The sequence below is a fragment of the Leucoraja erinacea genome, chromosome 6 (assembly GCF_028641065.1).
Source record: "Leucoraja erinacea ecotype New England chromosome 6, Leri_hhj_1, whole genome shotgun sequence".
Taxonomy (NCBI): Eukaryota; Metazoa; Chordata; class Chondrichthyes; order Rajiformes; family Rajidae; genus Leucoraja; species Leucoraja erinaceus.
In genome coordinates, this window is record NC_073382.1 from 50,002,140 (window position 1) to 50,028,454 (window position 26,315).

Here is a 26,315-nt window from a genome sequence, read left to right on the forward strand (position 1 = left end):
CCGCATCATCATAGACCCACTCCACCTTGGCCATGCTCTCATTTCTCTCTTGCAGTCAGGAAGAAGATATAGGAGCCTGAAAACTGTAACATCCAGGTGCAGGAACAGCTTCTTCCCAACAACCATCAGGCTATTGACTACAAACTGCCTTAATTGTTCTAGGGACTTCGGGCTTTGCTGTTGTTTTTGCACTATTCTTTTTTAATTTATTGAACTTCTTGTTGCTTATTGTGGTATCTATGCATACTATATTTACACACCTATTGTGCTGCTTGCAAGTAAGAATTTCATTGTTCTGTTTTGGGAAAACCCACGCAGTCACGGGGAGAATGTACAAACTCCCTACAGCAATAAAACACTCTTGATAGGTCACGGCACTATATTTTGTTGATAATACCGATTGCAGGTATAACTCTCTGGGGCTGGGGTGGAGAATACTTAAGAATGGCCAATATGCAGCAATCAGATTGTTCTGTCCCAAATGGTGTTGGTTTTTTGAATGTTATGGTTTAATGTCATCATTACAATGATACTGACTGCTGCTACGTGCTAATGTATACTTTTACTGATCTACATACAATAAAATACATATTTTTTAATGTTCTCTTACCTGCATTATTGAACATCTTGTTCTTTACAATCACCTGATAGGTATTTAATGCTTCCGCATACATGTCATTGGCTGCATATTGGCTGGCTAAATTGAAAAGAACCTATGGAAAAACCATCCACAAGCACGAGCAATGCTTAATTTTAATACTTTCACAATGTATTGTAATTTCAAAAATACTTCTGCATTTTACTTTATCACAATGCTAACAATACATTTCTAAACAATCAGATAAATTAATTTGAACCTCTGCTCAAGTTGGAATCATAGAACCCAACAGCATAGAACCAGGTCATTTGATCTAGATCACCCATATTGTTCAGAGGGCACCCTTCCACATTAACGTTATTGCCCAGCATGGTCCATCGCTCTCTACTATCTAAACAATTCAAGTGCTCAGCCAAAAACATCTTAAATGCTCTGTGACCCAGTTTCAACCCCTCTCAGGCAGTGCATCCCATGTACTCTCTGGGTGAAACTATAAAAGATCTGTCAATATCTTCAGTAATTGAAATCCTATTAAATATTTGATTTATACGAAAATCAAATTTTAGTAAACAGTGCCGCTGTGCATTAAAATATGAGCTACATTTTAATTTCAAAGTACATGTTACAGAAATAGGTCATTCTATAGCCAACTCACTGAATAAGTCAGATCCAGATTGATGTGATCTGCAGATGCTGATTGTTCTCTCTGTCTCACCAGCATTCTTTCTTTTCTCCCTGCTTCTTTAGCTTTTTCCAAGGCCTGAATCAATATAAAGGAATTATGTACAATTTCAAAGTTTGAATCCAAATATATAAAAGAAAACGATGGAAAATTTAAGAGAATTTGCATCTATTAAACATTCTTTATTTAGCACTAGGTACAATGAAGATTTAGAATATTAAAGGAGAAAATAAGCGAGTTCGGTATTCCGAAAAACACAAGGAGTCATGGGATTTGTCAAAGGTCATTCATCATAAAGAAATAGCGAACGAAGCGCTGGTTGAAGAGACTGTGTATAAATTCTTATCTTTATTCATAATTTATGTGTAAAAATATATTTAATCTGAGGAACGGAGGTGCCGTGTGGTCACATTATAGGAAAATTTATGTATTCCAGACTGGAACACAACGATGATAGTTTCTGAATGGTCAACCTCATCCCCCAAACGAACAGGTGGCGGTAGAGCGGGGTGTAACAGCGAGAGAGAGGTGGCAGATGCGAGTGGGAGACAGGGGAGAGCGCACACACAGACTCGCGCCTCATCCGCAGCCAGGATCGAGCCTGGGTACCCGGCGCCGCAAGCGCTGCTGAACCACCACTGGACCGCCCCGCCCCGCCCCCCCCCCCCCCCCCCCCCCCCCCCTCCCCTCGAGTGTCCCATCCCCGCCCAAGCGGCGGCCGGAGACATCCGGGGCGAGTCCAGACCGACGACCCCAGCTCAAATCCAGCAGCCATTTAACCTCCGAGCATGTTTATAGAATGTGGAAGGAAACCGGAGCTCCAAGAAAAAAACCTACATATTCACTGGGCGAATGTGCTAGGTTCACACAGACAGCAGTTGAGGACAGGATCGAACCTGGATTCCTGGTGCAGCGAGGCACAGCTGGGATCCAAAAACGGTTATCCAAAAAATGGAAATGTTTGGATTGCAATATAACTTGAGTTAAGTTTTGGGAGGGACAACATTTGGATATCCAGCAAATTATTCGGCAATAAATCTAGAGATCACAAAGGAATCAATTAATATTTCCACAGGGATAGGGTTGAGGAAGAGTTAAGATATTGTCCTTAATCATTGCCTTTCTCTCTATCCTACATTCTCCAAATGTATTTCCTGGATCATATCTTCCAGTCAACAATGGAAATCCTTTTTTCAACTTAGGACTTCTCAGCATTTGTAAAGTAATTTGAAACATTTTGTATCACAGCTGTTAGGTTAAAATGTAGAAATGAAACCAGGCTGACATGAGGCGGTAGCATATCATTGCCATTAATTCGTGAGCTAACAGGAAATACAGAATTTTTGTACGGAAATGAATAACATTGTTTGGTTTTGCAGTGTGTTAACATTTTATATTGTTGCTTAAGCATTCAAACAATGATGGGAGACGAGTGTACATTACGATGAAAAATAATATATATATTACTAACATTAAACCTCATGTATCAATTTTGCAATTAAAAAAATATGTCATGTAGAAACAGCATTTATATATTACTTTTCACAGCCTCAGGACCTCTCAAACCATTCGATGTCACTGTTGTTTTCTGTGACTGTGACAGCAAAATCCCCAAATCTGTTTTAATGACATTAGTTTAGGATACTTGTTGACCAAATGTATTGTGGTAATTTACACGTAGAAATGAACAGACATGAGGTCTTGGTTTAAAGTGTTGTGTGAAGGACGGGACTGCTGACAATACACTAATCATACAATATTTTATTTATTGCTTTAGTCAAGATTTTGTTGGCATCTGTTCACCTGAGAAAGATGATGGTGTAGCTTTTGCATTGTCCTGCTTAGAGAGGCAACTTGTGGTTGCATTTTCTGCTGCAGCTGACTACACCTGTTCTTGAAAGGCAGACCCTCCCACAGCTTCCAAGGGTGAGTCAAGCAAGATCATATGCTGAAGGTCTAAGCAGTATTTGAACCAAGAATATCTGAATAAAAGATGGGAGTACCACCAATGAGGAAACAAATCCTTACTGTTAAGTCCACGGCTGTTGCTCTCTTTACTATTTGGAACACAGCTCACAGCATCAACACAGAATTTTGTGCTCTCCTGTGCTGGCTTTGATCATTCGTATATTAGAAGAGGAAATTACCAGAATTTGACACCAGGTTTTTGTTGCTCCCATGGTTATGAGAACTGAGATGGAATTTCTCTAAACAAAAAACGCTCCATCATATCGGACAGACTTAATAAATAAAATTGCCTAATTTTCCCCATCATCATTGTAAGTTTGTAGAAAGTTACACAGATAAGATACCTACCAACTGTAGGTCTCCACGCCCATTAGCAATGCAACTTTCTTCTATCAACTCATTCACTGTCTTTTCCAAATTCTTAACCTTTTCTTCTGGCCTACAGAAAGATTATAGCGAAAGCACAATAATTACATATTAATGATAGGGGAAATAATTTGCAGCAACTAAAGATGTTCTGAATTAATTAATGCTTTGGTCAAGTTGTCCAATAAAAAATGACATTCAGTCCTACATGTTTTGTTCTTAAAACAAATATTCAGAAAAATATTTTCACGGCCGCAAGTTAAAAGTAACCTAAAGGATAGAAATATAACTGTATTGCAATTATTATTAATTATAACCATCTGAAAATTGTAAAGAAACTACTAAAGCCATGATGCAAAAAGGCGTGCTATTGCTTCACATGACCAAGTGTACAGGGACATTTTCTTGTGGCAGGTGTAGTTCAGGCACGTGACGTGAGTAATTACTCAGGGTAGGCAGTCAGTCGGCTTTGAAAAAATAAACTTAAATCGCGCATGTTCTCTCCGTAAAAATAAAAAATAAAAATAAAGACAGTAACAATTAAATTTTCCCAAGGCTTCCAAGTCTCTTTTATTCTGAATTACTGAATGGATGCGGGTGAAGGGTGATGGCAGGTCGAGAGATAGTGGGAAAAACGGGAGCACAGGGAAAAGTTGCATCAGTTGTCATCTTATTGAATGACAACACTTGTTCAAGGGACCAATTGGGGGGGAGAGTTCCTTTCACAGCAAGTGGAGAGTCTGTGCCAGGGGTAAAGTTGCTGGGAGGGCAGGAGTGTTGAGAAGGAGGGGGTCGGGGATAATGGCAGTAACTCACTTACTCACCGCTGCCACGGCGCTCCGGACGTTGTAGCCGGGGTTAGAAGCAGCTCGGGTGGCTGCGAGCGGCTGCCGGGACCCGACAACAGAACTGGCCGCCACTTCAGTGCCTTCTGCCGGCCTGCTCACCTCTGGCAGTGCTCTCCGTCTGAACACCTCTCACCTGCCGCTCGCCGACTTCGCTGAGGCAGAATTTCTGCTGCCTTCAGCTCCCCTTGAAATTGACGGCTTGAAGCAGCGTTGACGGCACGTGGGCTGCACAGACCTTCGCGTGTTGCAAGTGCTGCGGATGAAAGGCACGGAGAATTATGCCTATCTAAGAGATCGATCTCTTAGATACGCATAATTCTCCCATGCCTTTACTATTTATATTTAGTAATTACCATTTTATAATTTTAGTCAGGGTAGGCAGTGCCTACCTTGCCAACCCTGACGGCACGTGCCTGGTGTAGTTACATAGATGTTTACGCCCTGCTCAATCACATTGAAACTATTGCCAAAAAAACACACCAATACTTTCACTTCCACGGGAGACTGAGGAAATTTGACACGTCTCCAATGACTTGTACCAACTTCTACAGATATACTGTAGAATGCATCTTATCAGGTGGGCGTCACTGCTTGTTTTGTCAACAGCTCTGCTCAAGACTACAAGAAATTGTAGTGAGATCTGGTTGTAGCTCAGTTCATCACAAAAACAGAGAAGACTCCCCACTATCGATTCCATCTACACTTCACGCTACCTCAGGAAAGCAGCCAACATAATCAATTTTTCATCCTAGTCATTCCCTCTTCTCCCCACTACCATCAGGCAGAAGATCTAAAACCTGAAACCATGTATTATCAGTTTCAAGAACAGTTCCTTTCCTGCTGTTGTCAGATTAGTGAATGGCCTTCCCATAAGGATGGGTGTAGTCCCAATCTTCCAGTCTATCTCATTGCGGATGTTGGACTTTTTGTCTGTAATTGTAACGCTATAATGCTGCCACACTATATTCTGCACTCTGGTAATTTTCTCTTTCGACTACCTGGTGTACTTGTTTATGGCTTGAATGTACTCAACTACAGTACGATTTAACTACATAGCACGCAAATAAAGTATTTTACCATATCTCAGTACAATAATAAACCAATGTCCACCCCTCTCATCATCCTTAGGTCAACAACCAACATTTTCATCTTGCTAACATTACGACCTATGTTGACACAAGGAACTGCAGATGCTGGAATCTTGCATAGAACACAAAGTACTGAAGCACAGCTATGTTGATGCACACCGTTTGTCACAGACTCCAGACTGAAAAACAAACCCTTTGTATCCTACCTTCAAGCAATTTAGTATCCAATTGGCTAGCATGGATCCCATGTGATCTAACCTTCTGGACCAGCCTACCATGCAGTGCCTTATCAAATGCCTTACTAAAGTCCAGGTAAACAATATCTACTACAATGCCATCTTCAATCTTCTTGGTTACTTCTTCATAAAAACACTCAACTGCATCTGCAGTTCCTCGTTACGTTAATACATTACATTAAGTTTAGTAATGATTAATAACATTTTTTTTTTTAAATGAATGATTCAATACAAAGGCAGCTCACAAAGTTGATTCACCTGAATGATTACGCACAGGTAATAAATGCTAGGCCCATATCCTGAAATAAATGACTGAATAACTCTCTAAGTTAAGATACACTTGTTGAAGCTGTTCTGCACTTTGTACTTACGTGTCCTCGTTCTTTGTTTCAAGTGGCGCAGCAGGTCCTCTTGATTGTCCAAGTGGGTCAAATGCAGAGCCTGAAGGAAACAAAGTATGAAAAGTTTTTTTTGTAACCTGCCTTTATTATTACATAGCTATCCTCAACAAAATTAGTTAGTCTAACATAATATTGTTTCTTTGTGTGTCTTGTGTGGGGGGTGGTGTAGGGGGGTAAGGGGGAAACCGCTTTGGTCGCCTCCTCCACGGAGAGGCGACTTTTTCCATGTCGCCTCCCCCGTGGCCTAACATCGAGGATCAGTGCGGCCTTTCCCGAAGACGGGCCCGGGGTTTCAGCCGCGGGCGCAGCGTCGACTCTCGGCGTGGAGCGGGCGAGTCCTCGCCGGGGGTCACCAGAGGGGAGCGCTCCATTCACTGGCCCGCAGTAGCCTGAAGCAGAGCTCCAACTGGCGACGTTGGGGACCGGGGAGAAGAAGAAGCCACCACTGCCGGCCCACGGCCTACTTCTACCGCGGGCACGGCGGCGACTTACCATCAGGAGCGGGGTCCCTGGAGGGGAGCTTCGACCGCCGGCCCTGCGGTCTGTGGTGCTTCTGGCTGCGGCGCAGCGGGAACTTTAAATCTTCGCCCGCCAGCCTGCGGCCTACACCAAACTGAAGCCGTGGTCTCCGGTGGGGGAGGACTGGACTTTCACTCATCTGGATGCCCGCAGCGGCGGCTGCGGACGGTTGTGGTCCCGACCACGGGGGAAAATGGAGGAGGACTGGCCTAATTTTGTGCCTTCCACCACAGTGATGAATGCTGTGGTGGATGCTTGTGTTCAATTTTTATTGTGTTTTTGTGTGTTCTTTTTCATTATACCGCTGCTGGCAAATTCATTTCACTTGCACTTTATGTGCAAGTGACGAATAAAACTGATTGTATTGATTGATTGTATTGTATAATACAAAAGAGATTAAGAACAGCTAAAACAATTATTATTATTGTTGTGCTGGATCCATTTATGAACAAATACACATATGGTTGTTAAACACAACGCTATAATGTCTCCAGTAGACCATGGCAAAACAACATTGGCAAAAGAAGATAACAAATATATTTTAAGAGGCATTGTACTGGAACTGTAAGAGGAGGTGAAAGAATACTGAATAAAATGACCCCAGGATCAGTGTTGGGAGCATCTGTGTTTCTCAGCAAATTTGGAAACCCGATACGTTCATCTGACAGGTGTTCCTACAGAAGATTGGAAATGGCCTGAAATGGATAAATCGAGAAAATTGGGGGACTGAAACAAGGTGAGGAATTTGTTCAGGATAGATTGCATGTTGTAATTATGAGATTTAGGATTGTTTCGCTCGGTGCGCTAATGCATTGCATATTCCTCTCAGTTCATAATTACTCTGTGGAATATTTCAAACTAAACAAACCTCTGTAGGCTGAAGAAGAATAGCCTGCTGCACGCACTGCTGTCATAGGTCTAGCAACAGAGATTCCATCCTGAAAGAGTAAATACACACAAGTCACTTTGAAAGTGGATTTAAATAAATGATAAAATTACTTAATTTAAAATGTGCAATTATATTTTAAATTGCTTGGATTTAAAAAAACTGATTAGTCAGTATCCCATACCCATTGCTTAGATGTACAAAAGCATTATCTTCAGGATAGACGGTTTAATTGTAAGTTGGTAGGAAATAAAGAGGGGATAAGCATAGGATATACAGTCAAACCACATAGAAAAATCAAAGAGGTAGTAAGGGTCAGGGATATATAAGAAATGGAGGAGTGAAATTAGTTGAAAAAATGGAAAAAAGATGCTGAAAGAAGGTTTTTCAAAATGTGAATTTCATGAAATTGTTGTGTAAGAAGGGAGAAACGGTTTCCAGTTTTAGCCACTAAAGGGCCTGTCCCACTTGGGCGTCATTTGCGCGTAATTTATGCGTCATAATTTATGCGTCACAACACACGCATTGTGCTGCGCCCGTGATGCGCGCAAGGTGCGCATTACGCGCACATGGTGCGTGGTGACGTAGGCAGTGACGTGCGGTCGCCATCTGCGTGACGCGCAAATGACGCCCAAGTGGGACAGGCCCTTAAATGACACAGACTTCGGGATAAGAATCAACACAAGGGTTTCTTAATGAGTTTTTGTGATCTGGAATTCACATCCTGAAAAGGTTGATGGAATCAGATTTGGTAATAACTTTCAAATAGGAAGTGAATTAAAAAAATAAAATGTGATGTCCTTTGAGAACTGTGGGTATTGACACTAACTACTTTTGACACCAGTCCATTTTTTTAAAGATACCCTTTTTCTTTCTATTTCGTGCTGGGATTCTAATTGCTGTTATTTCTGTTAATGGGGATACAGCTTTTTTTTAATGTCATTTAATATCATATTAAATGTTCTTATAACAGATCAAATAATCAGCATGACTTTTAAAATGGAAAGTAAGCCTCATTAAATAAAAAATCTGAAAGAAAAGTCAATCAATCAAAAAAGAAAAGTCAATCAATATTTTTGAAAAGTTGGCCATTCTATAAATTGAATAACCATGTACTGTTGTTTGCTAGAATTGATACTGTAATGATAGAAGAGTAGGAGAGTGCTCCCAAGAGCTCAGAAGGAAGTGAACAAGCTGGTGCAGATCAGCAGCCAGAGGTGGTAGTCCATGAATGACTGCATTTTAGGAAAAATCTGCAAAACTACAAATTCCAGTTTCTGGTCTTCCTGCTCCTGTGGGTCCAGGAAAATAGATTAAATCCTTAATTTGAGAATGGGTGGATATTTAGTGATATACCTAACGCACAAGTAGGTAGCAAATTGGGATGTGGCACAAAATAGAAGCACCACTCAGAAATGATCCTGAAGCTACTTTGACCATGATAACAAGATTTTGATCAACCAAGATCTTAATCCACACGGCAGTTCAGTCATATATGCAAGTTGGCAATAAAAATTTGTTGGTTTGGAGTCCTAGTAATAATAAAGACCTCACATCATGTCAGGTTATACACTGTTTATTTAGAATAAACAGCTACAAGCTCTCACTTGACAGTTCACTACAGACTGCGGAATGCAGTAGACCGCGTTGCTAATAAGCTAGTGGGTGTAACTACAAAAGCATGACTCATAACATGAGCCACTAATCTACAAAATTGCAGGAGGTGATGAACTTTTCCATGCTTCTTCCCTAAACCCAATTCCATGCCATCTAGCAGGAGACGTGTTTGGGTATAGCCAAATACCAATTGGATTGCAGAAGAGCCATTGCAGATGCAAGAAAATCTGGGCATTATGCATGATCAGCCGGTGGGGTAGGCAGTGCTCTGGAGCAGACTGGCAAATAATGCAGTTTGAGTGTTTCCACTTTAAATAGCATGTTTGAAGGGATAATAGCAACAGCAAAGGTTGGTTGTTTAGTTAATTTTGTGAGATATAAAAATATCATTCTGGATATTGACATTTTTGTTGAAATTATTGTGAGGAATTTCATACCAAAACCAGGTTTCTGGCCCTATAGAAAATTCTACTAAAATTTAAGATCACATTTTGCACTGGGTGTTGAGTCTGGACATTCATAAAATTGCCAATTTTGATTAAATTAATGTTAAACAACGCAATATGCTTTTTTCATTGTTTCAGCCATGTTATAGCCTGAATGTTATACTATGTAAATTTTCAACATTTATATCAACAGTCACTATCATACTGCCACCTACTGGTACAAAAGACTTGAATTTTGAAACTTATAGAAATAAATATTATTGTATGGCATTAAACCTGGGAATATGACTTCAAGGGAATATATACTAAATGTTTATGGAATGGGTGGATAATTGAACAAAATAATGGGTTTAGGGAATAGGGGAGCTGAATTATGCATGGAATCAGAGTAGGGGGGAGGGATAGGTAGAGAAGCTTAGAGGAGTAAATAGGGAGGCCAAAGAGAAAATGAAGAGGTGGAAAGAGCAAAGTTTTAAATTTTTTTAATTTTATTTTATTTTTATTGGAGGAAAAAAAAAGTACTTCTGACATATTGCATTACATTTCCTCCATTTTGTTTTTTATATATTAACAAAATAACCCTTACACACCGTCCCTAAACACCCCTTGGCAGCTAATGTGTTCACAATACAAACATATCACAAATACAAATGCATATTTTTAACAATAATAAAGTAACAAAACAGAATAAAGGTGGCTCCCCACCTACTGTCAAGTGCCCTCAGTCAATAGGTAGTTCCCTTAGACCCTCAAAGTATGACAAAAAAGGTTCCCATTTCAAATAAAACATTTTCACAGACCCCCTCAATGTGAATTTAATCTTCTCTAGCCTTAAAAAACCCATCACGTCTTCCAGCCAAGCAGCAGCAGATGGAGGAGTGGTAGATTTCCAGACCAGCAAGATTCTCCTAAGGGCCAAAAGTGATGTAAATGTAATGATATCAGACTGGGTTGTATTTAAACCCAAGGTTTTATCTGCTACACCAAATACAGCCACAAGCGGGCAAGGTCTGACTGTCATCCCAAGGACTTCACTGATGGTTTTAAAAACCACTGCCCAGTAGTTACCAAGTTTGGGGCAAGACCAGAATGCATGAGCTAGATTGGGTGGGGAGAAGGAGCACCTGTCACAGCCAGCGTCTGTCCCCAGATATATGTTAGCAACCCTGGCTTTGCTTCAATGAACCCTGTGTAAAACTTTGAATTGTATGAGCCCCAATCTAGCACATGATGACGAGGAATGGACTCTTTTCAGTGCTTCTGTCCAGCATTCCTCAGACAGATCTATACCAAGGTCATCCTCCCACCTGGTTTTAACTTTGTTCAGGTTTTGATCTCCTAAAGACAGTAGTTGAGAATATACTACAGAGATCAGTCCTTTATTTGCAAAGGTAAAAGTGAGTTTATCCAACACTGTGACAGGCGGGAGAGGAGGGAAAATTTTTCATGGCAAAGTGACGGACCTGAAGATATTTAAAGAAATGATTATGTGGGAGGCCATGTTTTCTGTGTAGGCTATCAAAACTATCAAATATGTTGTTCGTGTATAAATCCTTAATGCACATAAGACCATTCAAACCCCACTGTCAAGAATTACGAGATCACAGGTTATGGACATCCAACTTATGTGCAAGGATGAGTCAAGTGCAGAGGGTGGGAATAAATGGTTACTGTGAATGGGACCCAGAACTGAAGCTGATGTAAACTTATAATGGCAACGAAATTGATTAAACATTTTGATGGTGGATAGTACGACTGGGTTGGATGTAAATCGAGAGGGTTTCAATGGCAGGGAGGAATATACTAAAGCTGGGAGAGACGAGGAATAACAAGACTGTGACTCAAGCAAACACTAGTTTGTATCTGGTCGGTGGAGCCAGCATAATATCTTTTGGTCTGAAGAAGGGTTTCGGCCTGAAACGTTGCCTATTTCCTTCGCTCCATAGATGCTGTTGCACCCACTGAGTTTCTCCAGCATTTTTGTGTACCTAATATATTTTGGATATTGGATGCCCAGTAATGATGAATAAAGCTAGGAAAGCCCAGTCCACCTACTTCACGACCTCTTTGGAGAGTGCACTTATTGACCCTTGGAACCTTGCTACTCCATATAAAGGAGGTTATAGATTGGTTAACTGAGTTAAAAAATGACAGATAGGAAGACCGGCAAACATTGGAACAAGTAAAGAAATCTGGGAAGTACAGTCATCTTCACCGACTGCACTCTCCCAGCCATAGTGAGAGGTGAAAGAGCAAAGTTTTAGAGACAATTTATATTTTTACTTTTTGCTATTTTTTTGCAATAGAAAAGGCTCATAATGAATCTCAAATAAAACTAATTTCATGAAGTTTCATTTCCAGTAAAGGCAGATCAGGAAAAAACATAACGTAAATGGACTTGAACATATTTCAACCATGTGGTTTATTTCACAATAACATTTCAAGAATTATGAGATCACAGGTTATGGACATCCAACTTATGTGCAACATGTACATACGAAGAAGCATTTGGGAGACTGGTGTAACGGATTTGCTATCTGCTGTGTGGTTTCGGACAGCTTTTCTTGACATTAGTTTAAATTTAGTATTTTTGGAATGAACCCAAGAAGAATACATTCTAGTTAACATGTTAATGGGCTTTTGGGAAATCCTATCAAGAAACACATGGTCCAGGCAACCAACAACATCCTTTTTAAAATCAACAAAAGCAGTTAAGACCTCATCTACAGTATAATCGTATAAAGGAATATCATTATGAAGAAGTTTGAAGAAGTGTCTCGACTCGAAATGTCACCTATTCCTTCGCTCCATAGATGCTGCCTCACCCGCTGAGTTTCTCCAGCATTTTTGTCTACCTTTCATTATTAACCTGAGATGAGCATGGGCTAAATTTGTCGATATCAACTTTATTATTAAGAGTTGCAGATTAAGATTTAAAATGCTTCTCCAAACTATCTATTCTGATGGGACAACTCACTCTGCAAGCATTTTTTACCATGTGAAAACTTGTGGTCTCATAACAGGATCCAGCCCTAGCCTAAGGGGGTATTGTACTGTTCCAAACCTGAAGAACTAACTGCAGTCCAGGACTTACTGCTTTAACATTCCCTTCACGCTGATGAGTGTTTACAAATTGTGGTATTTCTAATAGTCATCCTGAATTAAGATTAGGTAAATAAAATCATTAAAGGAACCGATATAAAAAAATTAGGTTAATCTACAAAAATAAATAGTAGATTTCAAAATTATTTCAATTAAGACATCAAAATCTAGATCCAGCTGTTCAAAACGGCTTGTAAGCACTGCATTCCCAGCTTCTAATTGGGTTGGTGTATTAATAAAGTGTTGACAGCAGAACATAAGCATTAAGAAGATACTGTGTTTAAAATGAAAGAACAATACATAATTCTGAAACAAGTTGCATTGACAATTAGATATGATATACATTAAAGGAAACTGAACATCAAAATGATAGCAATATATCCAGGAAGAATTATTATTATTGTATTAGAATCCAAAATTGTATTATTGTATTATTATTATTATTGTATTAGAATCCAGATAATCCAGAAATGCCATGTCCAGTAGAAAATTAAAAGTTGAGATCTATCTTACCGAAATAGCCCCAGTTGCAGGCCTTCCCATTGAAGAAGACAATGGCGCTCTTGCCTGCAATTTGAAAACTACTTGTTAAAATACACTTAATATAATCAATATTTGATAAAATACAAGTAAATATTTAGATAATGTTAATAGATTTATATTGCGGCTTCACATAATCTATTATTGGCTAGTGTGAGGCACGGTGGGAGAACAAAGGGGGGATCGTCGTGACGAACAATGGGGACCCAGCATGGAGGGACCGCTGTTTGGGACGGTGGGAGAACAAAGGGGGACCTGGTGTGGGGGAGGGGGCACTGTAGTTTAGAATCCTCTGCCTAGGGTATAAGACTGTGTTTGTTTGTTTGTTTGTTTGTTCATCAATGTTCCGGTGAAGGCGCTGTGCACACGACAGCCAGCCAACAGTCGCTTGTCTTTTTATTTTTGTTTTCACTTTTAATTTCAAGTTTTTGTGTACCTTGTGTGTTGTGACTGTCGGCAGACCAATTTCCCTCCGGGGATGAATAAATGTTTATCAGATTCCTCAGTATTGTAAGGTGCCCTTAGGTTCCAAGAGCATACCCATCAAACAATTAAACGCAAAAGCTAATTTAGAGGGAGAGGCAAGGCTTTGCATAATGATGAAGGCAAATACTGAAGATGGAGGCGCAGCAATGTAAGAAGTGTCAAGAAAGAAGGATGAATGTACTTGCAAGTTATAGAGTATACTGTGCTGAAGTGAGGACTGATGTTTTGGAGTCAACTACACAAGATAAAACAAGGGTGTACAAAACACAGTGGGAACTGGACAAATGCACCATGGCTCTTAATTTTCTCTATTTGGATGAGACAATTGATCACCTTTGGACTCCATGCCTCCATTTGGGATAAGTATTTAAATACAGGTGTGTAAATTGGATTGGACCAACTGACGTTAATTGCTCAAGAAACCTAAAATTGCTGTGTAAATGAAATGGCCACATTAAAAAACACTGAGGTCTCCCATGCTTTCAAAGGTACATCGCGGCACATCTAAAAATTAAAATCCAAACTTAGATTTAATCCATCAGCCTAATCTGACTTTTTACCATGACTAAGAGTTGAATGAACAGTGTATTCTAAGCAACCAACATCTATTCTTGCCTTAAAATGAATAATTTCCCTGACATATACATTATATCGCAGACAAGGTGCATTGTTACTGATTTTTTTAAACCAATTAAAGGTTATTTTCATTATTTATGTCCCATTATTCTACAATGCAAGTTGTTCATTTTATATCATACATAAACAATTTCAATCTAAATAGTCAGTTTTACACTAGATTAACTGGCATCTGATTGTATTCGCAATGAAGATCAAGTCTAAAAATAGAGCCTTAAATATTGCAAAGAATAAGATGTCACGATCCATTGGCGATGCCATTTGATGCAAGACCCAGGTTCACTCAAAAACTAAAGCTGCAATTCAGCTATGCTTCATGGCTAGAAGACAAATGTAGTCCAGCTGAGATTGGAAGACAATAAGCGAGTTTGGTATTCCGAAAAACCCAAAGAATCATGGGATTTGTCAAAGGTCACTCGCGATACACATTCTCGGCAACTTTGCTGCTGCATGTGTACAGACCTGCGTTTCATCCGTAGTCAGGATCAAATCCGGGTCTCCAGCACTGCAAGCGCTGTTGAATGGCTACTGGACCGTCCCCATCCCCTCCCGAGTGAACCATCCCTGATCGGGGACGACTGGAGATATCTGGGGTGACCCTGGACTAAAGGGACATTGGCCCGGAGCAGTGGGGGCCCAGGCTTACAGCCAGCGGGGAGAAGAAACGCTAAATCCAGCTCGACTCTGCCTGTCCCTCCGGGCCTGAACTGACGGGGCACCGCTCCGGAGCAGTGGAGTTAGCACTTCTTCTCCGTGCTGGCTGTAAGCCTGGGCTGCCACTTCTCCGGGCCAGAGTCCCGTCAGTCCAGGGCTGTCTGTTAACCCGGCGGGACAGGCAGAGTTGATCTGGAATTAACGCTTCTTCTCCATGCTGGCTGTAAGCATGGGCCGCTACTGTTCCGGGCTGGTGTCCCGACAGTCCAGGGTCACCCCGGCCATCTCCGGCCGCCCCGGACAGGGATGAGACACTTGGGAGGGGATGTGGATGGTCCTGTAGCAATTAAACAGCACTTGCAGCGCTGGAGACCCAGGTTCGATCCAGACTACAGATGAAATGCAGGTCTGTATACATGCAGCAGCATAGCTGCGAGAATGTTTATCGCGAGTGACCTATGATCTGTGCATGCACAGTTGGAATATCGAACTTCGCTTATTCTTAATCTCACATCTTTCAGTGAGATTAAGAATAAGCGAAGGAATCTGAAGGATGTGAACTTAATCTCACATCCTTCAGAAGCATTAGCATAGACTTGCAAATAAATTACTCACAGATCCTTAGATTAGGTACAGCAACAGTGGTGGTAGGGCAAGTGATCACAGACATATAGAAAGTAGACAATGATCTTTAGGATAGTTTCTGTGAAGTATTGTACTATACTATTGAAATAAAATATTCTTTGCATAGAATACAGCTGAAAGTAGTTAAAAATAACAATATCTTTTAACATTTTTCAATAATTGCAAACTATTCCAGAGACTTTGCACATACATACCGCCATATTTCCAAAGGAACGTGTGCCTGCTGCTGTACTTGGTATTTTTGCAGTCACCTAGAAAGCAGTTGTTAAAACCTATTTGTTAACCGCAGGTTTCAAATGTTGTACAGTGCCCTCCAGAATGTTTGGGACAAAGACATATCATTTATTTATTTGCCTCTGTACTCCACAATTTGAGACTTGACATAGAAAAAAAATCACCTGTGGTTAAAGTGCACATTGTCAGATTTTAAGAAAAGGCCACTTTTATACATTTTGGTTTCACCATGTCGGAATTACAGCAGTGTTTATACATAGTCCCCCCATTTCAGGGCACCATAATGTTTGGGACACAGCAATTGACTCCAGTATCTTTCCCACCACCGAAGTCAGGCTAACTGGTCTGTAATTCCCCGTTTTCTCTCTCGCTCCTTTCTTGAAAAGTGGGACAACATTAGCTATCCTCCAATCCACAGGAACTGATCCTGAATCTATTGAACATTGGAAAATGATCACCAATGCGTTCACTATTTCTAGAGCCACATCCCCGAGGACCCTGGGATGCAGACCATTAGTCCCAGGGGATTTATCATCCTTCAGTCCCATTAGCCTACCCTATACTATTTCTCGCCTAATGAAAATTTCTTTCAGTTCCACTACCCCTCTAGATCCTCTGTCCTCCAGTACATCTGGGAGATTGTTTGTGTCTTCCTTAGTGAAGACAGATCCGAAGTACCTATTCAACTCTTCTGCCATTTCCTTGTTGCCCATAATAATTTCACCCGTGTCTGCCTTCAAGGGACCCACATTTGACTTTGCTACTCCTTTTCCCTTAACATATCTAAAGAAGCTTTTACTGTCCTTCTTTATATTCCTGGCCAGCTTCCCTTTGTACTTCATATTTTCAGCCCGTATTGCCCGTTTTGTTTCCTTCTACTCTCCTATGAAAGTTTCCCAATCCTCTGGCTTCCGGCTACTCTTTGCTGTGTTATACATCTTTTCTTTTAGTTTTATTCTATCCCTAACTTCTCTTGTCGGCCACGGTTGCCTCCTACTCCCATTAGAATAGGAGAAAGAGTAGGTGCTGAGAGTTCTCTGTAACCTGCATTAATGAGGCATATAAACACATCTGAGCAATTACAACACCTGTGTAGCCATGTGTCCCAAACATTATGGTGCTCTTAAATGGGGGGACTATGTATAAACACAGATGTAATTTCTTCATGGTGAAACCAAAATGTATAAAAATGGCCTTTATTAAAATCTGACAATGTGCTCTTTAAACACATGTGATTTTCTTTCTATTGCAAATCTCTAATTGTGGAGTACAGAGGCAAATAAATAAATCCATCTGAAGAAGGGTTTCGGCCCGAAACGTTGCCTATTTCCTTCGCTCCATCGATGCTGCTGCACCCGCTGAGTTTCTCCAGCTTTTTTGTGTACCTTCGATTCTCCAGCATCTTCTTAAACAACAAATAAATAAATGATGGGTCTTTGTCCCAAATATTATGGAGGACAATGTACAATGATGATATCAGTTTATTTCTAGAAACGGAACAATTACATTCTTATTCACTGCAACTTTTACAAGCTTATTAATGCAATATCACAACAAATAAATATATAATAATACAACAAATTAATAATCTAGGCAACTGGACCATATTAAATCAAAAAGCAGAAATACTTGTGCAATCAAAATCAAAGTCCATAAGAAATGTTTGCTACGGTAGGGTTGTGCAACATGATTCAAGAGCATGATGGATGTAGGGAAATAGCCGTTGTTGAATCTGGACGTCATGGGTTTCAGGCATCTGCACCTTCTTCATGATGGTGGCAGCGAGACGAGAGATGATACTAGCTGCCTTTTTGAGGCAGCTCGTGTTATCTCTCTTGATACGAGGCAGCTACCTTTTTGAGGTAGCTCCTCCAAGACATCGCTTTGATGATAAGGAAGTCAATACCTATGATGGACTGGGTAATTTCCTCCATTTCTGCAGCCTCCTTTGTTCCTGGGCATTTAAGTTACTGAACTAGACTGTGATGCAACAAGTCAGCATGTTCTCTACAGTACACCTGCAGAAATTCAATAGTTTGGCAACATGCTGAATTTCCTTAATCTTCCAGGAAAGAGGCGCTGATGAGTTTACCTTGTGATACATCATATGCCAGGCCCAGAACAGATTTGCAAGGATATGCACGCCCAGCAAATTGAATCTGTTGACTTATTCCACCATCCACCCATTGATGAAGACATAAATCATAGATCCTCAGCTTTTGCTGTCTGGTCAACAATCAGCTCCTTGGTCTTGCAAATTACAAGCGTGTTTTTGGGAGGAAACCACAGTATTCAGAAAATACCCATGCGATTACGGGGAGAACATCCACACTGGAGAGAGAGAGCACTGGAAGTCAAGATTGAAGCTGGATCACTAGAGCTCTATGGCAGCAGCTCCTACTAGCTATTGCACCAATCTGAAGAAGGATTTCGACCCAAAACATCACCCACTGAGTCTGAAGAAGGGTCTCGACCCAAAACGTCACCGATTCCTCCTCTCCAGAGATGCTGCCTGTGCCGCTCAGTTACTCCAGCTTTTTGTGTCTATCGACCAGCTATGATACTGTCCCACCCAGTGTTACATGAGGAAATTCTGAAGCTCATCAATGCAATGCAAAATGGGCAAGCTTTCCTAGAGGCCAATATACAGTACATTCAGAAAGTATCCCGACCCCTTCCTTTTTCCACATTTTGTGGCGTTACAGCCTTATTCTAAAATTGATTAAATTCATTTTTTGTTTATCATCAATCTACACACCATACACTACCATAACAAAAACAGGTGTTTAGAAATTTTGGCTAAGTAAATCCGGTAGGCGGCGCGGCTCTGGCCAGCAGCGGCCTCTGCAGCCTGTCCGCGTTTTTATTATTTTTTGTCTGTGTTTTTATGTAGTTTTTGTTATTTTATGTTGGGGTGTGTGTGTGGGGGGATGGGGGTGGGGTGGGAGTGGGGGGGAAACTTTTGAATCTCTCCCTGCACTGGAGACCCGACCTTTTCTCGTCGGGTTTCAGGTGTCGTTGAGGCCGCAACGAGGAGCGGCCTCCAACAGGAAGAAGCCGGGGACTCTGGTGCTACTCACCGTCGCGGAGCTGGCCGAGACCGGAGCGGGTGGAGCGGTGGAGGAGCGCTGCTGCTGCTGCTGAGTCGGAGGCTGCTGCTGAGTCGGAGGCTGCTGCTGCGGGTCTGCGGACGGCGGGAACCGGGAGCCCGCGGCTCCCTGGAGAGAGACCGCTTTTCGGGGCTCCTGCAACGGCGAATTCTCCGCCCGTGTTGCGGGGTTGAAGAGCTCCTGGAGCAGGGCCTGACACACCACTGCCCCGCGCGGCTGGAACGGCCGCGGGACTTTGCGAGCGCACACCGGGGGCTCCAACACCAAGACCCGGTGTGCGACCTCGCACCACCCGGCGTGGCTTTAATGGCCGCGGGACAATAGCCATCGCCAGCCGGGGGCTATGACTTTGACTCTGACATCGGGGGGGGGGGGAGAGTGCAGTGGAGAGATAAGTTTTTTTTTTGGCCTCCATCACAGTTATGTGATGGATGTTTATGTAAATTGTAATTATGTTGTGTCTGGGGTCTATTTGTGTGTATTGTATGGCTGCAGAAACGGCATTTCGTTTGGACCTCCAGGGGTCCAAATGACAATTAAATTGACTCTTGACTCTTGACTCTTGACTCTCTTGACTCTAAAGAAATAACTGAAATATCACATTTACATAAATATTCAGACCCTTTACCCAGTACTTTGTTGAAGCACCTTTGGCAACGATTACAGCCTCAAGTCTTCTTGGGTAGGACGCTAGCCAACGAAGCCCCTGACCGAGGATGAACAAGGGAAGGACTTGGAACTTTATTTTCGCCTTCCATCACAATGTGTAGGAGTCACTGTGATGGATGTTTATGTTACAGCGTGTTTATTTGAGTCTTTCTTTCTTAAATTGTATGACTGACCTGGCCAGTGAATTTCACAACACTATGTCACTGTGGATTATGCCCAGAAATTCCTGCCATTGCTGTTCCACTGTCATTCCTGCTAGGATCCCTTTCCAGTCTACCTTGGCCAGCTCCCCTCTCATGCCTTCATAGTCCCCTTTGTTCAACTGCATCACTGCCACTTCCGATTTAACGTTCTCCTTCTCAAATTGTAGATTAAAACAAATCAAATTATGATCACTACCTCCAAGCGGTTCTTTTACCTCGCGTTCTCTTATCATATCTGGTTCATTGGACAACACTAAATCCAGAATTGCCTTTTCTCTGGTCGGCTCCATTACAAGCTGCTCTAAGTAGGTATGTTACAAAACCTACCTGAATCGTGGCTGAGCATCTGCCCTACCCCGTGTGTGTGATTTTGGCGCTGTTTAGAGGGGGCGGGTTTAAAACGCGATTTTTACTAGGCTGTTCCAATCGAAAATGTTCAGCCTAGTAAATCATTAACGGAAAATCGCTGAAAGAGCCCGTCGCAAAAGGTATTATTAGTTTTTATGGCCTTGTATAATATTGATAGTAGTTTAAAAATCATTCTCTCAACCCGCAACCTCTCGCAGTCCCAGGGTTTTATAAAGCAAACAATTAAAGGTATGTACCTTATTTTTACATTAAATGGGGCTTGTCTATAACCCTGTATATAAAGTTTTCTATAGCGAGTAGCTCATTTTGGGCTCTTTATATCCCGCAGTATTTTTCTGGGCACTTGAGGGCACAAATCCAGCGCAATGTGAACGTTCTAAACCAGCGCGTTCACAGGAACCCACTAGAAAGCCGATTTAAATTAACTTTAATTTACAGCAATTGAACACTAAATTCCTTCCATTTGGCCTATAAATTGATGTAAATGAGATTTAAAAATCACGTTTTATCGTGAATTATTTGTGAATATTATTTGGACACGGGCTATTTAAAAATGTTAATCATTTATTAAGAAATGGATAGATGTTTAGATCTAGTAATTGAAGTTTGAAATTAGCTACAATTGGGTAACTAACTAATTATATGCTTTAATTTCAGGTCATCCAAGTAAGATTATTTTATATTTGTTTCAGAATGCTTCAATCTATGATAACTGAAAATTTCATTCAGTTCTCTTAATTTTTAAGAAGGTTATGGGCTTTTGACTGTCCACGATCACAGCTTTTTTGTTATGTCCATAGAAAATCAATAGGGAACAAGATGCTAATTTCCGAGTATGAAAATGGCCGTAACGTTTTTATTACTTGAGATACGAAAGTGAATTAGGTGTCAAATTAAACTTATTGTTATGCTTTATCTGATGGGATAAATTGCAGACTTGATTTTTTAAATCTCAAAATTTTGTAACATTGCTACTCTAAGAATCCATCACAGGTATTCTACAAACTCTTTCTTGGGGTCCTGAACCAACCTGATTTTACCAGTCTACCTGCATATTGAAATCCCCCATCAGCACAGTGGCATTATCTTTGTTACATGCCAGTTTTAACTCCTGCTGCAACTTACACCCTATATCCGGGCTACTATTTGGGGGTCTGTAGATAATACCAATTAGTGTCTTCTTGCCTTTACAATTCCTCAACTCAATCCTCAGTGACTCTACCTCGTCAGTCCCTATGTCTTCCCTCGCAAGGGACTGAATTCCATCCCTTACCAGCAGAGCTACCCCCCCTCCTCTGCCCACCTGCCTGTCCTTTCTCTAGGATGTATAACCCTGAATATTAAGTTCCCTGGCCCGATCCTCCTGCAGCCACGTCTCAGTAATCCCCACAATGTCATATCTACCAACCTCTAACTGAGCCTCAAGCTCATCTACTTTACTTCTTATACTTCGCGCATATACAATACTTTTAATTCCTTATGCATCTCACTTTTCACATCGATCCCTATTACACTTGGCCATAATCTCCTCTCCCTTTGTGAGCTTCCTTTTCCGTTAATTCTGGGGTCATTAACTATCCCTTTATCCCTTTACTCTCTTTCCCTTTAACTCCATCCTTGACTATCCCATTTGACACCCCACCCCCCTTATTCAGTTTAAAACCACCCGTGTAGCAGCGGAAAACCTGCCTGCCAGCATGCTAGTCCCCCGCCTGTTAAGATGCAATCCGTACCTGCCGTTAGCGCCACGAGTCGCAAAGTTGCGTCCACGAGTTCCGATGTTCCCACTATGTTAATTGTACGTGATTACCACAAGTTAAATTTGTTTTAAACTCGGGGCACCTCGTGGGTCAGCTCGCACCGTGAGACAGGGGTTTAAGGGGGTAGAGGAACTGAAATAAATTTTCGAGAAATAGTATTGGGTTGGCTAATGAGACGGAAGGATGATAAATCCCCTGGGCCTGATGGTCTGCATCCCTGGGTCCTCAGGGAGGAGGCTCTAGAAATAGTGGATGCATTGGTGATTATTTTCCAATGTTCAATAGATTCAGGATCAGTTCCTGTGGATTGGAGGATAGCTAATGTTATCCCACTTTTCAAGAACGGGGCGAGAGAGAAAACGGGGAATTACAGACCAGTTAGCCTGACTTTGATGGTGGGAAAGATGCTGGAGTCAAATATTAAAGAGTTAATAATGGGGCATTTGGATACTAGTAAAAGGATTAGTACAAGTCAACATGGATTTATGGAAGGGAATTCATGCTCGACTAGTCTTCTGGAATTTTTTGAGGATATGTGTTGACATAGATAGAAAATTGGTTGACAGACCGGAAGCAAAGAGTTGGAGTGAACGGGTCCTTTTCAGAATGGCAGGCAGTGGCGAGTGGAGTGCCGCAAGGCTCGGTGTTGGGGCCGCAACTGTTTACCATATATATTAATGATTTAGAAGAGGGAATTAGGAGCAACACTAGCAAGTTAGCGGATGACACAAAGCTGGGTGACAATGTGAACTGTGAAGAGGATGTTAGGAGGTCGCAGGGTGACCTGGACAGGTTGAGTGAGTGGGCAGATGCGTGGCAGATGCAGTATAATATAGATAAATGTGAGGTTATCCACTTTGGCGGTAAAAACAAGGGGGCAGATTATTATCTCAATGGGGTTAAGTTAGGTAAGGAGGAGGTGCAGCGAGACCTGGGCGTCCTTGTACACTGAAAGTTGGCTTACAGGCAGTGAAGAAAGCTAATGGAATGTTGGCCATCATAACAAGAGGATTTCAGTATAGGAGTAAAGAGGTTCTTCTGCAGCTGTGTAGGGCTCTGGTGAGACCACATCTGGAGTATTATGTACAGTATTGGTCTCCTAATTTGAGGAAGGACATCCTTGTGATTGAGGCAGTGCACTGTACGTTCACGAGATTGATGCCTGGGATGGCGGAACTGTCATATGAGGAAAGATTGAAAAGACTAGGTTTATATTCACTGGAGTTTAGAAGGATGAGGGGGAATCTTATAGAAACATATAAAATTATTTAATGGACTGGACAAGCTATATGCAGGAAAAATGTTACCAATGTGGGGCAAGTCCAGAAGCAGGGGCCACAGTCCTACAATAAAGGGGAGGTCATTTAAGATTGAGGTGAGAAAAAACTTTTTCACCCAGAGAGTTGTGAATTTATGGAATTCCCTGCCACAGAGGGCAGTGGAGGCCAAGTCACTGGATGGATATGGGGAGAAGGCTGCATAGGTTATTGATAGGGGACGATCAGCCATGATCACACTGGCTGGCTCAAAGGGCCGAGTGGCCTCCTCCTGCACTTATTTTCTATGTGACAATAAATGAACTTATGAACTTATGAGATCCCCTCAAGCTCTGTCAGGTTGGATGGGGAGCATCGATGCACAGCTATTTTCAGGTCCCTCCAAAGATGTTCGATCAAGTTCAAGTCCGGGCTCTGGCCGGGTCACTCAAGGACATTCACAGACTTGTCACGAAGCCACTCATGCTTTGTCTTGGCTGTGTGCTTAGGGTCCTGTTGGAAGGTGAACAACCACTCCAGTCTGAGGTCCAGAATGCTCTGGAGCAGGTTCTCATCAAGGATCTCTCAGTACTTTGCTCTGTTCTAGTCTCCCAGTTGCTGAAAAACATCCCCACAGCATGATGCTCCACCATCATGCTTCACCTTAGGCATGGCATTGGCCAGGTGATGAGAGGTGCCTGGTTTCCCCCAGACGTGGCGCTTGGCATTCAGGCCAAAGAGTTTAATCTTGGTTTCATCAGACCAGAGAACCTTGTTTCTCATGGTCTGAGAGTCCTTTAGGTGCCATTTGGCAAACTCCAAGTGAGCTGTCATGTGCTTTTTACTGAGGGGTGGCTTCCGTCTGGTCACTCTATCATAAAGGCCTGAACGGTGAAGTGCTGCAAATAGAGTTGGCCTTCTGGAAGGTTCTCCGATCTCCACAGAGGAATTCTGGAGCTCTGTCAGAGTGACCATTGGGTTCTTGGACACCTCCCTGACCAGGGCCCATCTCCCGCGATTGCTCAGTTTGGCCGGGCGGCCAGCTCTATGAAGAGTCCTGGTGGTTCCAAAGTTCTTCCATTTAAGAATGACGGAGGACACTGTGTTCTTTGTGACCTGCAATGCTACAGAAATTGTTTTATACCCTTCCCCAGATTGTGGCTCGACACAGTCCTGTCTCGGAGGTCTACGGACAATTCCTTTGTCTTCATGGCTTAGTTTTTGCTCTGACATGCACCGTCATCTGTGGGACATTATATAGACAGGTGTGTGCCTTTCCAAATCATGTCCAATCAATTTAATTTAGCACTGATGGACTCCAATCAAGATGTAGAAACATCTCAATGATAATCAATGGAAACAGAATGAACTTAAGCTCCATTTTGAGTGTCATAGCAAAGGGTCTAAATACTTATGTAAATGTGATATTTGTTATTTCTTTATAAATACTTAGCAAAAGATTTCCTAACACCTGTTTCGCTTCATTCTAGGGTATTGTGTGTAGATTGATGATAAAAAAAATTATCCATTTTAAAATAAGGTGTAACATAACAAAATGCGGAAAATTGAAGGGATCTGAATATTTTCTGAATGCACTGTTTTAATAAACTAGTCTAAACTAGTCAACCCACACAATCCTGGAAATACACATCAGATTAGCTCAACTGTGGGAAGAGAAACATACTTTATCACTGATTATTTCCAGTTTTATTTTTGATTTCTAACAAATACTGTTTTTTTTCCTGTGATCTACATTGTTTCATCAGAGGAATCTTGGAAGTTACCCAATTCATTGGTAAACCTGGTCAAAAGATACAGGAAGGGAGGCAAAGATTTCTACTTAACTAAATGAACTTCAACAGTCCACGTAAACATAATTATTCCTGTAATTCACTTACTGGTGGTCTCCTTCCATGGCTAGTCCGCAAAGCTTGTTGAAAAGCCGCATCATTCTCCAGTTCCTACACACAATATAATTTATTTTTTTAATGATCAAGGCCATGAACTGACAATCATGTTTTTGAGCAAACATCTTTGCACACAAAAACAGTACACAAAACAAAAGAATCTCTAGATCAGGCAGTATCTAGATCAGAACTAAGTATTCTAAAACAATAAGATTGTATATGCAATGATCTTGTATATTTCAATTACTCACTTCAACTTTTCATTTTACTCTAGAAAAAAGGTAAATGCGAATTACAATGCCCTATTTGCCAACTGTTGACAAAGTTACATTAAAAACAATTAAAATAAATGTTTACATTTGAATAATCTTTAAATTCGTTATAATAATCTTTTAAATGCACAACACTAATCCAAAATTAATCATAAATACATAATTACATGGTAAAGTGTGACAGTGCTTACTGTCTGATTGTGTTCAGAAATGTGGACAACTACATGGAAATAAGAGCGTTTTGACTGTCACGACATTGTGGACTCTTTTGCACGACTGCCAAATTGGTGAATTTGTCAACTATAGTCTGTTGCTGAATCATGGAGGCTAGTAATGGAAAACCAACTTTCCATAATTTATACAGAGAAAAATCTGCTTATGGAAACCTGCTGCAGAATTCACACAAAAATTCAATGGAGTTTTTAAGGTTACGAGAAAGGTTGGAATTTGGGGAGTTACACCTTTTTCATTAATTGTGTTTGTTGTGACATTTTAATGATTTAAAAGGTGTTTTTACATATTTTATGCATTTTATTCAAAGTGTACCTTTTGGAAATATTCAATCAACTTTAAATAGGTTTAGAATGCACTTAAAATTAATGGAAGCACTTTAAAATTAATCTTTGTAAAGGCTTTCTTTGGTGTTTCCAGGATATGATTTATTCTGGCCTACCCGCGTAAACAGTTAACATGACACAAATCCTGCAACTAAGCTGAGCCTCAGTGAACAGGACTAGATGCCCTCAATCATCAGGTTCATCTTTCGTGCAGCATAATTGCATATCTCGGCAGCATCACAATTCGCAAGTTCTTAGCT

At 41.3% G+C, this 26,315-nt stretch overlaps 1 protein-coding gene across 1 annotated transcript in view; it reads right to left on the reverse strand.

Moving 5' to 3' along the window:
• Positions 1 to 26,315, reverse strand: part of ift88 (intraflagellar transport 88 homolog) — a 72,441-nt gene that overhangs the window by 41,685 nt on the left and 4,441 nt on the right. The window contains exons 3-10 of the mRNA XM_055636983.1: positions 25,218 to 25,280; positions 15,913 to 15,969; positions 13,271 to 13,324; positions 7,575 to 7,644; positions 6,158 to 6,227; positions 3,597 to 3,687; positions 1,254 to 1,358; positions 611 to 713 (exon numbers count right to left, since the gene is read on the reverse strand). Of these exons, the coding sequence (XP_055492958.1) occupies positions 611 to 713; positions 1,254 to 1,358; positions 3,597 to 3,687; positions 6,158 to 6,227; positions 7,575 to 7,644; positions 13,271 to 13,324; positions 15,913 to 15,969; positions 25,218 to 25,280 (613 nt within the window). The remainder of the gene's footprint in view (positions 1 to 610; positions 714 to 1,253; positions 1,359 to 3,596; positions 3,688 to 6,157; positions 6,228 to 7,574; positions 7,645 to 13,270; positions 13,325 to 15,912; positions 15,970 to 25,217; positions 25,281 to 26,315) is intronic.